Source organism: Anabas testudineus, chromosome 12, assembly GCF_900324465.2.
Source record: "Anabas testudineus chromosome 12, fAnaTes1.2, whole genome shotgun sequence".
NCBI lineage: Eukaryota > Metazoa > Chordata > Actinopteri > Anabantiformes > Anabantidae > Anabas > Anabas testudineus.
Genome location: NC_046621.1, coordinates 6,394,686 through 6,409,491, shown reverse-complemented (window position 1 = coordinate 6,409,491; position 14,806 = coordinate 6,394,686). Strand labels below are relative to the sequence as shown.

General features: G+C 39.1%; 2 protein-coding genes across 2 annotated transcripts; one reads left to right on the top strand and one right to left on the bottom strand.

The window, feature by feature from the left end:
* Positions 1-12: 12 nt before the first annotated feature.
* On the bottom strand, positions 13-7,005 carry gsdf (gonadal somatic cell derived factor). Its single transcript, XM_026353935.1, has 7 exons — positions 6,967-7,005; positions 3,013-3,433; positions 2,509-2,666; positions 2,271-2,357; positions 2,026-2,156; positions 1,375-1,520; positions 13-628 (listed from the first exon to the last, which is right to left on the bottom strand). Exons 2-7 carry the CDS (start codon positions 3,132-3,134, stop codon positions 622-624), a joined length of 651 nt encoding a protein of 216 aa, XP_026209720.1. The 5' UTR covers positions 3,135-3,433; positions 6,967-7,005; the 3' UTR covers positions 13-621.
* Positions 7,006-8,528: 1,523 nt separating this feature from the next.
* Positions 8,529-14,084, top strand: LOC113159251 (serine/threonine-protein phosphatase with EF-hands 2). Its single transcript, XM_026355851.1, has 18 exons — positions 8,529-8,580; positions 8,669-8,686; positions 8,806-8,814; positions 8,929-9,056; positions 9,252-9,303; positions 9,403-9,578; positions 10,378-10,492; positions 10,591-10,637; positions 10,717-10,883; positions 10,975-11,011; positions 11,484-11,633; positions 11,742-12,074; positions 12,219-12,404; positions 12,522-12,664; positions 12,747-12,853; positions 13,026-13,189; positions 13,268-13,355; positions 13,575-14,084. Exons 1-18 carry the CDS (start codon positions 8,529-8,531, stop codon positions 13,757-13,759), a joined length of 2,157 nt encoding a protein of 718 aa, XP_026211636.1. The 3' UTR covers positions 13,760-14,084.
* Positions 14,085-14,806: the final 722 nt, after the last annotated feature.

Below are 14,806 nucleotides of genomic sequence, written 5' to 3'. Positions count from 1 at the left end.
ATTTGATGATTATAATTATTTTTATTAAAAATGTGAGCAAGAAATCATTCCATTAGTACAAATTATAAAGTTGATCATAAGTACAATAAAACACTGTGAATTGTATTTAGAAGAACTGATTAAAGTCACCCTGCTAATTAGTGGTCTGCCATTAAAAAAGACTGTGCTCATGCAAATGTATATAAAACACACATTATGTCAATCAAACAAAATGTTCTGGATTAATGAATGACTTAGAAAAAAAAAGAACACACTGAAATGGTCGAAAAAAATAATCTTCAAAATCGTCTGCAGTTATAAAAATAAAGCATTAAATTACTTTTTTTGGCTTTATATCACAATTTAAAAGATTAGATCTTTAATTAAGTATGTTTACTTATGATTCATTTCATTATTTAGCCCACCACATAATAATAATTGCAGATTCAAAACATGTTATATCTCCATTAAACACATGAGAGGTTATCAGGGTTTGCAGGTCAGCATTACTCCTTTTATCTTTTCTACCAGTTGAAACATGAAAATGGAGCATGACCAATGGATGTTTGAGGAAAATCACAGCACAGATGTGGAAACTCATACAACGTTTTAGCTGCAGGAAGTTTAGTTGGTAAACACATTTCACTCCCTGCAAAAAAAAAACAACAAGAAATTTATAATTAGGTTTAGGTTTATATTTTTTTTTATTAACTCAGTTTGCCTGTTGGGATTGAAATAAATTCTTTTCCATAAGAGGAGATGGTCATTTCTCAGATCAGACAACTACCCTGCAGAAAGATTTGGCTCTGGACAGTCTCGCATATTTGGAGGGAACACTCAGTAACAGTTAGTGGTTATAAATAGCTCTCTATGCTATGCTAAGATTTATTTAGAGATAAACTGACAGCATTTACTGCACACGATCTGCCAGCTGCACTTCACTTGGTTGGCTTCAGCATTTGTTGTTAAAGATATAACAGAGACTAATGAAATACTGTATTTACAGAAATGCACTTTAAAGCTCTGCTAACCCTACGTTGTTTAATTGGTAAGTTTTTAGGTTTTAGTTAAACACATAAAACACAGATGTAGATTGTAATTTGAGAGCAACAATGCATGATCAACAGTTATTGGTCAGTTTTATGTTGGGTTATCCTTAAAAAAAATGTGGCAACTATATTAATCTTTCTGGCTACACTAGAAAAATACAGTAGGAATGCTAAACTGAGTTATTACAGACTTTGCTTTGGTTCCAGAAGAACACATTGTAATGAGCGAACACTGAAAGCTAAAGATAAATTGCAAAAGCAGCATATGTATTTGTGTGAGAGAACACAAGACAGAACATAAGCCTTGTATATGTGACACACATCTTGACAATAAAGCAAATTTTACTTTTCACTGAGCTGCTGGATGTTTCCAGGTCCACAGCCACAGCTGCGCGCCAGCTGCACAGAGGAAATGACGAGGGTGCTGAATTCATCCACATAGACGATGGGAACCATTTCGTGGGAGGTGGGCTCACAACACGGCACCTGGACCTGGGGAAGAACAAGGAAAGGGATAGGCAAGAATACGATGGGACTGGAAGTTCAGTTCAATTAGGCCAAATTTTAAGACAGACTGACACTTACACTGACTACAAAAGAGGAAATGCACACATGTGTGGCATGAATTTACAAAACAATGAGTAAAAATATAGTATATTTGACATTTGCGTAACACTGGGTATAGTTGTCTGGATTATAGGAGCAAATCAACCCTATTCACCAACATTCAATCCCAGTTTTTACAATGATTTCTCTGTTAACTATGCACACTCACTCTGCCACTGTTGCAACATAATCTGTTTCCATAATACTGTTCTGCTGCCAGATAGTTCTACATCACTTGCTTTGGGGGTTTTGTACATTGATTTTGGCAGCAAAGGAGAAAAAAAGGAGAAAACAAGTATGGGCAGCTGTCTCACCTTAAAGACATGAAGGTAGAATATGATATGTGCTGTTTGTAGAGCCAAGCATGAATATTAAGAAGAAAGAAATGTACCTGTGAGTCAGAATCCTGCATATTGTTGAGGTGTGGTGGACATTGCACAGTGTTCACTTCGGGGTTACAGATTGCACACTGAACCATGGTAAGGCTGGCAGGATGGATCACCCAGGTGTCCCAGCCCAGATCTGCAAATATAAGAATTAACATTACCCAGATTACTATGTTTCTTCATTTAATACGATACTATTCAATACTATACATGCATCACATCATGCTCGCACACACAGCACACAATGTACCTCTAATGAAGATCTCTGAGGCCATGGAACAACACTTCAGACTAGTACTGTTTCCATCAGCAGGTGACACAGAGTAGCCAGGGACAGCTAGAATGGAAATAACATGGACAAGGACACAGTAGAAGGAGGGTGAGTTAGATTTTGGTGTGCTTCAGTTAAGAAAAACAAAAATAATTTGTCTCAGGCTATAAAAATATGGGATCTATAATAGTTTCTATCCATTTTGGATTCCAGTTACCTGCAGCGTCCTCGGCTCTGTGCGAAATGGTGCTGAAGATACTCTTCCACTGCTCTCTGACACTGTCCAGCCCACCAACAGGCAACTGTGGCTCAGCCTGCAGGTTGAGAGCCCTCAGGAGGCTCTTCCTGATGGATTGCAGTGACTCCCCATGGCACCTGAACATAACATATCTAGCATCACACTGAAATATAACACTAAAAATGATTACACAGAAACAAATAGTTGAAATCCTGGACATGAATTACAAAAGGGCTTATGTTAGTAGTTATATGTTTTAAAACATGATAGGTCAACATAACTAGTATTTCACTTTGATTCATATGAACAGGCCTCATACTGACAAAAGTGAAACAGTGAGGCATTTTCAAATGTTAAGATCATTTTAAATGTTATCTGCATGCAAAGCATTGTCACTTCTACCAAAAGCAGTGCATTTCAAAGGCACACCTGTCCACACAGCCTCCCGCACATCACAGATATTGCACATATTGTAGTACTGACCTGGGGTGGGAAACCAAAGAGCTTGCAGAGGGGGTACGTTGCTCCTTGGCTGGTTGCAAAACAAATGCGATCACCAATGAAGAACCAAGAAGCAACATTACGACAGTGAATGCAAAGGTCATGGTGGACGAGCTCGATGGTCAGTCTATGGATGACCTGTTTCTGAGTCAGACACGTGGTGGAAGAAAGCTGCTGTTGGTTCTGTGTGTCCAGTTGGAGGAGGAGATAGAACTGACGAGACAGGGATGCTGCACTTAGGTATTGTTTGTCAGGGCCTGGGAACTTGGGTTTTTATCTTCTTGTACCCCGGCTTGGCCTTGAGATACTTAACATTGTTGTCTTGTCCCCTGTTCTGTGTGAAAGAGTACGAGGAGGACGATCCAGTGGAGAAAGAAAAAGATACTAATGTTGTCAAGGCAAACTGCCAGGACGGAGAGGTGGGAAGGAGGCAAAAAAGAGAATAGTGTGTAGGCATACAGCACTGGTAACACTTCATGGTAAAGGTACATGAAATGTCATGACTTCTTGCATAAATTCATACATTTAATAATACATGAACTATCAGGATTTCACAGGATAAACAGAATCAGATTAAGTATCTTATGTTTGCATTATTGCAAACAAAATATATACCAATAAATGCTACAACAAAGGTATTGAATCATCATACCTTCTGAGTTATTATTATTATTATTACTGCACAAACACTGGAAATACAACAATTTGAAATGGCCACGCTGCAAGACGCAACACCCGATCAGCAGCATAAATTAGAAAGCAAAGTAGGAATTTTCAGAAAAGTGCAGAGATGAGCCACAAAAACTCTGGTACAATGTTTTATGAACGGATGAAGCCAACATTAACCTTTATCAAAGAGATGGAAAAGCCAAAGTTTAGAGTGAGGAAATTATTTGCTCATGATACAAACTGAAGTCCGACCTTAACCCAGCTGAACATGGATTTCACCTGCTGCAGAGGAGATTGAAAACAAACAGAAACTGAAGGAACCTGCAGTAAAAGCCTGGAACAGCAAACTAAAAGAAGAAACAGACTTTAGAGACTTTTATCAACCTTAAAACTACTAAACTACTAAAATACTTTTGCTCACTCAGTATTTATCACATTGTACAAAAAGTGCTGTCTTCCGTATAACTCAACTTCAAATAAACTCTGATATTGTGAACTTTTGCCTCATGTTCATCTTTTCATTTACACTTTAAATGTTCAAAATGTGAAAAAAAAGCTCCTTGAGCTTTATTTACTCTGAAAAAAATATTAAAATCCAGGATGTGTATACTGCACTGGTCATCAAATAAATACCTGGATGCTAATATAAATTAAATTTTGTGCATCTTTCCTCTGAAATTGGCATTTTGGTTATTTTATATTCCTGCTGTAGAATTTGACCCCCCAGCAGGCCATAATCTATGTTTAGAGCGGGCACAGACCACAACAAAGCATAGGAAATAGTCACTGAGAGACTCTTTTGTGGTTTTGCTTTATTTTTTATCAGCAAAGTCAGAGAAGCACGGGAAGAATTTAAGCGAGTGCCTATTTTTACATGTTTTCAACAGTAGGCCACAAAACTATAACACACATAGCTGCCTATTCATCACTGCATGCGGGTAATTATCAGTTTTTATTACATCTCCCATTTTTTGGCCTGACTTCAAAAGCAAAAATCACCCCGTAACATAATAATAATATTTTTCCAGTGCAGTTATTCAAGGACAGGAGGGAGAAATGTGGCAATACTCTGTGCTGCAGGTGATGTTAATGTCTGAAAGCCAAGAGCAAGAAAAGCTTGGCAGCACTGACGGTTGCCTGAGCCAGTGAGTATAAGAGGCATGCAAGGAATGGGAACTTCGTGTCCTCAAGTGCCCTTTCCTGTGTTTCCTCACCAAGGCCTAAATGGTAAAAAATTTCCCATGTAGCCCAAAATACTCTTGATTGATTTCGTATATTTATTGCAGAGGATAGCATTATATTATAATTCATCATCATTTGCAGCTAACATAAAATGACAGGATGATTGTGAAGGTAATGAGTTTATCCTGTACCTGAGGTGCAGACCTGCATTGTTGAAAACCACCTGGATTAGTCAAATATTGACAAACGTTTTCAAAAACATTTCTACTATAAATGTAATTTTGATACTTGTCTATAATTTAAATAATTATTTGTATAATACCAAAAGAAGTCCAATTATTAATTTAAAGTGTATATATTTTGTAAAAAGCATGCACAAAAGCAGCGCAAGTGAACATTTCCTCTCCTAATAGTAAACTCATAATCCCTAACCTTGACATTGGGAACCACTAGACAACATAACTGTTATTTATTAGTTCAAACTAACGCCACCACGACCAGCTACAACCGTAAATTACTCACTGATGCAACAGTATCAATAAGGACATTTTTTGTTTCACTGCTTTTACCTTTATTACTTTAGGAAAGTTTCCTGATGACACTTGTTTGACTTTTACTTATGTAACTCTACTTGACCCAAGACTATGACTTGCAATTAAATATTTTCTAATTTGCTTAAGCCTGAGGCACTATGTGTTCCTAACAACACTATCTGGGCATTATAACACAAATATGTGACATGATGTTGTGTAAGATTTTCTGCAGGTCTCAACAACAGGGTAAAGTCAAGTCAAGTCAAGAAGCTTTATTGTCATTCCAACCACATATAGCTGAAGCAGTACATAGTGAAATGAGACAATGTTCCTCCAGAACCTTGGTGCTACATAAAACGGCAACAAGACAGAACATGGAGCTGAGGACTGCTAAGTTGTCCTAGCAAAACACATAAAGTGCATCCTGTGCAACCTAGTGCAAACAGTGCAAGAACACAAAGAAAAAGTGCAGACAGACGTCTGAAGACAGTGCAAAAACAGAACACAAAGCACAAAACAGCAGCGACCAGTAGCGGAAATGTACAATTTGCATATGTGCAAGAACAGCAAAGTCAAATGATTTGTGCAAAATGGAAACATGACAAATCTAGAGTGTGTGTGTGTGTGTGCTCAGTTCAGTTTGTTGTGTGTGTGTTGAGGAGCCTGATGGCTTAACCCTAACCCTAAAGATCTCAATCGCAGGTCTTATTGACATGTCTCAACAATTTCAGAAGCAGCAAACCAAACAAATCGTAACCCAGCAGATATTGTTTTCTTATATTTTATCAGCAGAGATAGAAAGTCTTGTTCAAGCTCTAGTCTAAAATTGTGACTTGTGAAATTGAGTGACCTCTCATTTTCAGTGTAATTTACAGTAGAACTAATTAGAACTACTAAACGGCATTTCTGTGCTACCGAGAAGAAATTCCCTTCTTAACATAACAATTCACAAGCACTCAATAAAAGTGAGGTTACTATGACCTTTACCTTTGACCTCTGAAAAGTGATAATTTTGTTATGTATATATTATTGAAGCCACAGTTGGTGGTGGAGTTCATAAATAAATGGGAGATGAATGGGATTGTAAATAAATTTGCATTCATTCTTAGGATTTTAATCAATAAATCCCAGGGTTTGTGGTTCGATTCCCGGTTCCCCTTGGCTACTTGTCGAGGAAACTAACTGTCCAACCACAATTTTCCCAAAAGGATCAATAAAGTATGTCATTATTTTTATTATCGTCATTAAAAAGTACTTAGAACTTCACTAAATGTGTTTAGTTAGTCTTTCATGCTACTGGGTCACATTATTTCACTCTGCAACCTGTTTTGACATAGTACAAGTGTGTATTAATCCACATACACACATCCAAACATTATGTACTCATGTTTGAGTGTCCAGCTGTTCATGGACTGTATTAACATACGTATGAATTTACAAAACATGCATTTCACGAGAAATGGACCGAAAAATCTAATGACAGATGAATGTTTTACTCAAATATTAAAATATATTAAATATTAAAAGAAGAAAAAAACAAAACACATCTTACATCATAGCTTCAGATATCGCATAACCGTGCATCAATGAGCAGAGTCCTTGAGTATCAGACGTCTCCCACCACTTCCTTGTTGTTGTACGGCGGGAGTCACACCACCAGCAGCTGCTGCTGGCTGGGATCACAAAGAGCCTTCTCAAGTAGATGAAGAAGTGTGGAGGATGCATGATGCAGATGTTTCACGAGCAGACAACAGTGCTGACATTCTTTAAATGTATTTCACAATGAAAAAACAAGGGGAGTTTTACAGGCTGTTTTTCAAATGATTGCTACCTACTGTCTAATCTAACATGAACTTATTAAAAATGTAGCAGGATAGATAGCTAGATAGAGACATCTCTTAACATGTCTTCACACCACAGTCAGACATCTAATATGATGAGTGAGTGATTAGTGTAACAGTGTAATCTAATAGTCCTGCCTAGTCTAATAGTCCAGTGTTACTGCTAATGAAGGATTTGCTCACTTCTAATTGGGAAGATCTGATACAAAAGGTGTTATTTTTCCCGACCACTTTAAATCTCTGATCTGCTGGAGCAACATTTTTTCCCACAGCTTTTCATGGATACATAATTATGTCCACCATCTGTGCACACTGTTGACAGCAACGGTCAATAATAGTCTGTGAAATGTTCAAAAACTCACAATTGAAAATGTTATCAGTGGTGTTGAACGGAGCATCAAGGTCAAGCAGAACCAGAACTGAACACTACAATCAGCATCTGTTGCTATACAGAGCCTCTGAGTCAAATAAATGATTTCTGCTCATTTTATTTAACTAATAAACCACATTGTGTCACTTTTAGGTCAATTTAGGAAGATGTCACTGAAAAAAACAACACCAAGACCAAACAACACCACACCTCTCTAGTGGCCATTTATTAAATGGACTGTTAATGCAGATATAAAATACTGATGTTGACAGTTGTCATGTAACAATCACACAGTTGTTGAGCTGCAGCCAACACAACCTTCTTTCCAAACAACTGCTGCCCTTTATCAGGGCTTTCATCCGTTTATTGAGTGTAGATGTCAGCTGCAGACAGGTTTAATCCTAATCCACTTGCATCAGTTTTGTTTAAGTGATCACGGGGTCTGATCAAGACACTCGACTCGTAGCCCAGCGTGTGTTTATAAGGGTGTGTAGCTGCAGTCAGGGGACGTCCAACTACAACACTACAGCCACTTGAAGATGGCGCTCTGTCCAAACAATGGAGGAATCAAAGCAGTAACACATTAATTTCTTCATTTTTATATGTGGAAAGGTTGTGGAAAAGAAAATGCTATTTTAAGATGCTGAATTAGAGAGAAGAGGTAATGAAACAAAAGGTGACGTGACCAGGTGAGGTCTTGAATTGTTCTGTTTATTACCAAAATTTGTATGTCTGTAATTTTTCTAACATAGAAACGTGCTGTGAAATTGATGAATTGTTGTATAACATTGTGTTATATTTTAAATCTGTTATTGTATTTTTCATTCACAGGTTGCAAAATTCAAGGCCAGACTCACACATGCAAAAAATCTTCGTCTGTGACGGTGACAACAGCAAAGGGTCATGGGATGCGGCATGGGAAAATCACCACCACAGCTGAATAAATGTGACAGAGGTGCAGACCTTAACAAAATCTTTATTTAAAAGAAATATGTCTTTATATTTCAATAACTGAATGTCTGTCATTACTTGTTGGTTTCTAGTGAGCATCTCAGTTCCAGGTAAATATCTATTTTATTTGATCATGTCTTAATACTTTACATCTATCTACTACTACTACTACTACTACTACTTTTATATGTTTGTGATTTATACTCAAATTTTCATGCACTCTGTGAAGCTGCCACTGGTGAGTTGCTCAGTCTAACAAAGTGAAAAATCAGAATGTCAGGGGAGGAGGGTTTTCAGAACAGTTAGGACCAAAGACTTATAATTAAACTAATTCTGTTCTCCCAATCTTCAGCAATAAGAGCTGCACTGTTGATCCAGCGCTGGTACCGTCAGTACGTTGCACGGCTGGAGATGAGACGCAGGTGCACGTGGAACATCTTCCAGTCTATTGAATATGCAGGAGAGCAAGATCAGATCAAGGTGAGGTCAAGTATTTTGCACATAATGAATATTAATTAGTTTTAAATATGGCCTTTTCACAGTCAGAGTGTTTTTTTATCTAGACTAGCAGTATGGTAAATATAAGTGTTCATCCGTGCACCACTTCAGTCCAGGCTATTGCTAGAAACTATTGTCTACAGTTCATAGCTCAAACTCCAGTTTCTCTTCCTGCAGCTCTACAACTTTTTTGGCTTCTTGATGGACCACTTCACCCCAGGTAGTGAAAGTAAGACAACTCATGTTTTGTTTCACTTACTTGTAGATTTCTTCAGATTACTGGCCTCACCACACTGTTCCATTATTCTCCTCTCTCGCTTTAATGTAGGGAATATAATATCTCACATTTTTCATGAGAACGAAACATGTCGTGACACAGAGTGGGAGAGATACTTTTGCTACAGAAGTATTGAAGTGCCCGACAGCTATAATGGCCCCCATCTGACCTTCCCCATGACCTTCTGCGGGGTGTCAAAGCTGGTGGAGGCCTTCAAGCACAAACAAGTGGGTACATGGGTTCACACAGCACACTTATGGTACAAACCCTATTTCCAGAAAAACTGGAACTTTTTCTAAAATGCAATAAAAACTAAAATCAGCGAAATTTTAATTTGCTTTTTTGTATCAGACACAAGTCAAAGTCAAACATAAACACATTTGTCTGTCTAATGCCTGCAACATCCTTAAAATGTTTGGGCCAGAGGCATGTTTACCACTGTGTTACATCACCTTTCCTTTTATTTACACTTTTTAGTTGTTTGGGAACTGAGCATACTAACTGTTGCAATTCTGGAGTAGAATATTTACCTGATGTTGGAGGATGAAGACCTCAGTTGCTTAACAGTCTGTAGATACTTTGAAGAACCCTACGTCCGTCTTTCTCAGAAATAAGCTGAAACCTAATCACACAACTTTTCTGCTGTGTTTTGGTCCATCTGACATGAACTCAGGCCCAGAGCACTCAGCAGTGTTTCTGCACAGTTGATCTACAGCTTCCTCCTTGCATAACAGTTTCACGTTACATTTGTCAAGGCCGGGGCCTTTACACGAGGAGATGCATCCAGACTCCCTGAACCTTTTCACAGTATTATGTACTGCAGAGAATACGGTTAAAGATGTTTGCATTCTGCCATCTCACCAGTAGAGGCTACTATTTTTTTTACTTACTGTGCCTTTAAGTTCAAGTGAATTGATGAAAATAAAAAGATAGCATTTTAGAAAAAGTCCAAACTTTTCCGGCTTGTAGATGCTAAAGGCGGTATCCAATGATTTACTTTTATTTACTACCTGTTTTTCCCAGTAGCAGCTCCATGCTCGATATGTTTTGCAGCTTCTTGGAGAGACTTGGAGACTTCTAAGAATTCTTCCAAATATCAATTATGTCTCCGCCTGCCATACCAAGGAGATTACCATATGTGGTACATTACAACACTCCTTTCTTGACACTTTCATGTTCTCGTCATTACCAATGAAACATACACTCAACAATGTTAATGCATTATTTATAACTTTGCAGGGGACTTACATGGGCAGCTCGAAGACCTGCTGTTGATATTCTATAAGGTACCCACAACATGTAAATCACCATATTGCCAGACAGGGGTGTTGATTTTAATTAACACCTCAAAATTAACCTGTGCAGAATGGTTTGCCATCCTCTGAGAAACCATATGTCTTCAATGGAGACTATGTGGATCGTGGCAAAAGCTCATTAGAGATCCTTCTTATCCTGTTTGGGTTCCTGCTGGTCTACCCCAATGATGTCCACCTGAACAGGGGAAATCATGAGGACCACATTGTAAACCTGAGGTAAGCTTGTCTGTAGACTTATTTTATCTTTTCATTGTCCTGTTCTATGGCGTATTTAATATTGATTATTATTCATTGTTATTTCCACCAGGTATGGTTTCACCAAAGAAGTTCTGGGGAAATATAGGGTAGGTTTATATTACATAAGTATTGCACTCAGCTAAACTCTGGATCTCACATATCTGATTCAAAACATTATAAATCTTATCAGCAGAAATGTACCACTATCCAAAGTAAGCATATTATTTAAGTAAATGGCTCCTGCAGGCATCATTCAAATCATTCATGTATAAATGTAACCTTCAGATTTTAACTTTTATTGTTTGCAAACTGTTGGTTACTGGTTATTGCATAATAACATAATTAATAGACACAAATGACTGGGGTTAAAGGCTGGTGATATATTTTAACTTTCAATGAGCACCATGAAACGCATAAGGGAAACATATGTAGGGACAGGCGTGGTAGGGATGTCAGAAAGTGTTGAGAGATTCACCAACTCATTGATGGCTTTGGTCTTATATTTGTTGCTTGCTTTGTGCCTCACTTGTAAATTGCTTTGGACAAACGGATCTGCTGCATGACTACATTGATCTGCAGGTGCATGGCAAAAAGATCCTAAAGCTCCTTCAGAAGATCTTCAGCTGGCTGCCTTTGGCCACAGTGATCGACCACAAGGTGCTCATTGTGCATGGAGGGATCTCTGACACAACAGACCTCAACACAATAGCCAGAGTGGACAGACACAAAGTAAGAGAGACATTTAGGATTCAATAATTCAGTTTAGCGGTATTGTAACGAAATACCCCAAATGCATACGTGCATCTATTTAATCTGTGTTTTTGATTGTGTCTGCAGTATGTGTCGACCCTCAGGCCTCCTAAGCTGACCCATCATGTAGTTAGTGGAAGCAACAGGAATGGGTCTGACAGACCAGTGGACAGCCGGCGTCGGGTGTGTTCTTTGACTCACCACGGCTCAGCACCCGCTCACAAGCATGAACTCCCACGTCGCTCACTGCACAACCTGCCCATCAGCAGTCAACTCAACTGGTCAGTGGAAGAGGAGCTGAAGAGGAGGCGTCGGCTGGCTGGGTTTGACCAGTCCTACGGAGAAGTGAAAAAGTCGGATTCTGATTCAGACCCAGACTCTGGAGAGACCATGGAGACAGATGAGCATGAGTGGAAACAAGTAAGTGACGGTAGAGATGTTGGATCTCAGTGGTGGCTTTAGATCCTTCAGTATTAACACAATTTAACATTTAATGGCTTTGTTATTTAGTCCATTGGTAGGTTAGTACAGAATGTTTTAACTAAGATTGATTGTTACACTCAGATAGTGGACGTGTTGTGGAGTGACCCTGTGCCCCAAAATGGCTGCTTTACCAATGAGGTGAGAGGTGGAGGCTGCTACTGGGGGCCGGATGTCACTGAGGAAGTTCTAGGAAGACACAACCTCCAGCTCCTCATCCGCTCCCATGAGTGCAAACAGGACGGTTATGAGTTCTGCCACAACCGCAAAGTAAGTACACACAGAGTAGGTGGAGTTTAAGATGGAGCACTGAATACAAAAACAAACCATTGGACCTTTTTACTGGAATTAATACTGACTGACTAAACTGACTTCTGTTGCCTCCAGGTGGTGACTATATTTTCAGCATCTAACTACTATGAGGTGGGCAGCAACAGAGGAGCCTACATTAGAATGGGTCCTGATCTGGTCCCACACTTCATTCAGTATCAGGCCAGTCAGGCTTGCAGAGAGCTGACCCTGCGACAAAGGTGCATTCTGGATACCTTTGTACAGTGATGCTGAACACTTCCAATCAAGAGAATGTTTTTATGTGTACCTGTTGTCTTTCAGTGTTGGGAGGACAGAGAGATCGGCTCTGAGAGCTCTGAGGAAACAACTGTATGCACATAAATCAGATCTCATCAGTGCCTTCCAGGAGTTTGATCCCAACAACACAGGTACTTTAAAAAGGAACAGAACTGCTATGCATTGAAATTGTATATTTACAAAGTTGTACACAATAAAAGCTTTTCACCACTCTCTAGTAGTAGTAGTGTCAGAGAGTAATTGTATATGTTTAAAAGCAGCATTTGTGAATAACTCTACCGCAACTTGATGTCTGTGTCTCAGGGATGATCTCTCTAAGTCAGTGGGCCAGTGCCACAGAGAGTATACTGAAGTTGGGTCTGCCCTGGAGGGTGCTGCGATCTCAGCTCGCCAGCAGCATGCAGAATGGCACGATGGACTACCAGAAGTGGATAAGGGAGTTCTCCATCACTGAGCCAAAGCTGGAGGTGGTTCTCTGTTTCCTGCACTCTCATGATATTCCCCAATAACTATTTAAAAATAACACTGTGTATATTTCCTGACAGCTCTCTGACACCAGTATTCTGGAGACCATGTACAAAAATCACTCCAACCTGGAAACCATCTTCCGAATTATTGACACAGACCACTCAGGTCAGTAAGCAGCTTAGCATGGATCTGAAACACTAACTCAATCTCATTGGAAGGTATAAAACACCCTGAATCTGTAAAACCACAGGGATATTCCTATTAGGGGTTATAGATATGGCCTATAAGATCAGTTGAAAGAGAATCAGTGGGTAATCGGTACTCAACACAATACAGATTTTCAATGCAACAAACAAAGGTCTCTTCTACCATCTCACTGTCCAGGTTCAATCTCTTTTGAGGAGTTTCATCAGACCTGGAAACTCCTAAGCTCTCATCTTAAAACAGAGATCAGTGACAAGGCCATCGCAGACCTTGCCCAGAGCATTGACTTCAACAAAGATGGGAGCATCGATATCAATGAGTTCATGGAGGCATTCCGGCTGGTGGACCTCTCTGCACATACCTGAGGGCCTGGACCAGAAGCTGTAGCTGAACCTGTTGCATATAGAACCGAGAACTATCCCGAATGGACTCTTGAACTGAACCTGGATGAACTTCTGTGGAATGCTCAGTAACATCCACTTGATATGGGAAGGACAGCATCCATTATTGTTTAACAATCTGCACTATAGGTCTTTTCTACCTCTTAGATTTTTTTTAAAGTTTGAGTTGTATTTTTAAGATTTGCATGGCAAATCTGACCCGGGCACCTGTTTAGTTATGTGAAGAAACATGAAATGTGATGCTGTGGATAATGTCCAGCCCAAAGATATTAAGAAATCATCATCACATCAGTTTACATGTCTTTAGCACTGGAGATGTATTAAAAAAAAAACAAAATAAATAAAAAAAACAACCTTTAGGCAGGTTTATACAAAGTCTCCTCTCAAGTGACGTCTCCCGAGTTGGTGTCAGTTTGAAAAAGTGAGCATGGCAGACCTCTGGAGGTCTATTAAAGCTAAACCTTTGACTGCAGCAGCAATTGAGTTAAATTGTGGGTAATGCGAATACCATGTTTTCACAAGGAAGAAAAATGTAGGGAATAAACTGCTGTAACAACTAGTGTCAGTTTTTAGGAGTTACTATATTTACCATCAACACTTTCCACTTTGTGGTCCACATTGTTTTACATATTAACTACCATCCTATTCTGCAAAACTACAATCATGAGTCACTGGAGTGTACTTTACGTGTGTAATTCAGACCTAGGGGATACAGGTGACCCCGTGAGGGGATATAATCTATCTGAAAGCTGCTTAATCAGTTCAACTGCCAATCAGTCTTTCATTCTTGTAGGGATGTGGATCCAGGACATAAATCCTATCAACTCAAGCCCCACATTGATGAGATGCTGTATTGACTGAAGATGTAAACAACAGGAATGTGGCATTAGTAACTCAACAATGCAACTGCATGTAATCTCAGAATACATATAGCGCATTATACTTTATAAGATAGTGGCACTGTGCAGCAACACACAAACCACTAGAAAATGTGTTTGCATAAGAAAGGAG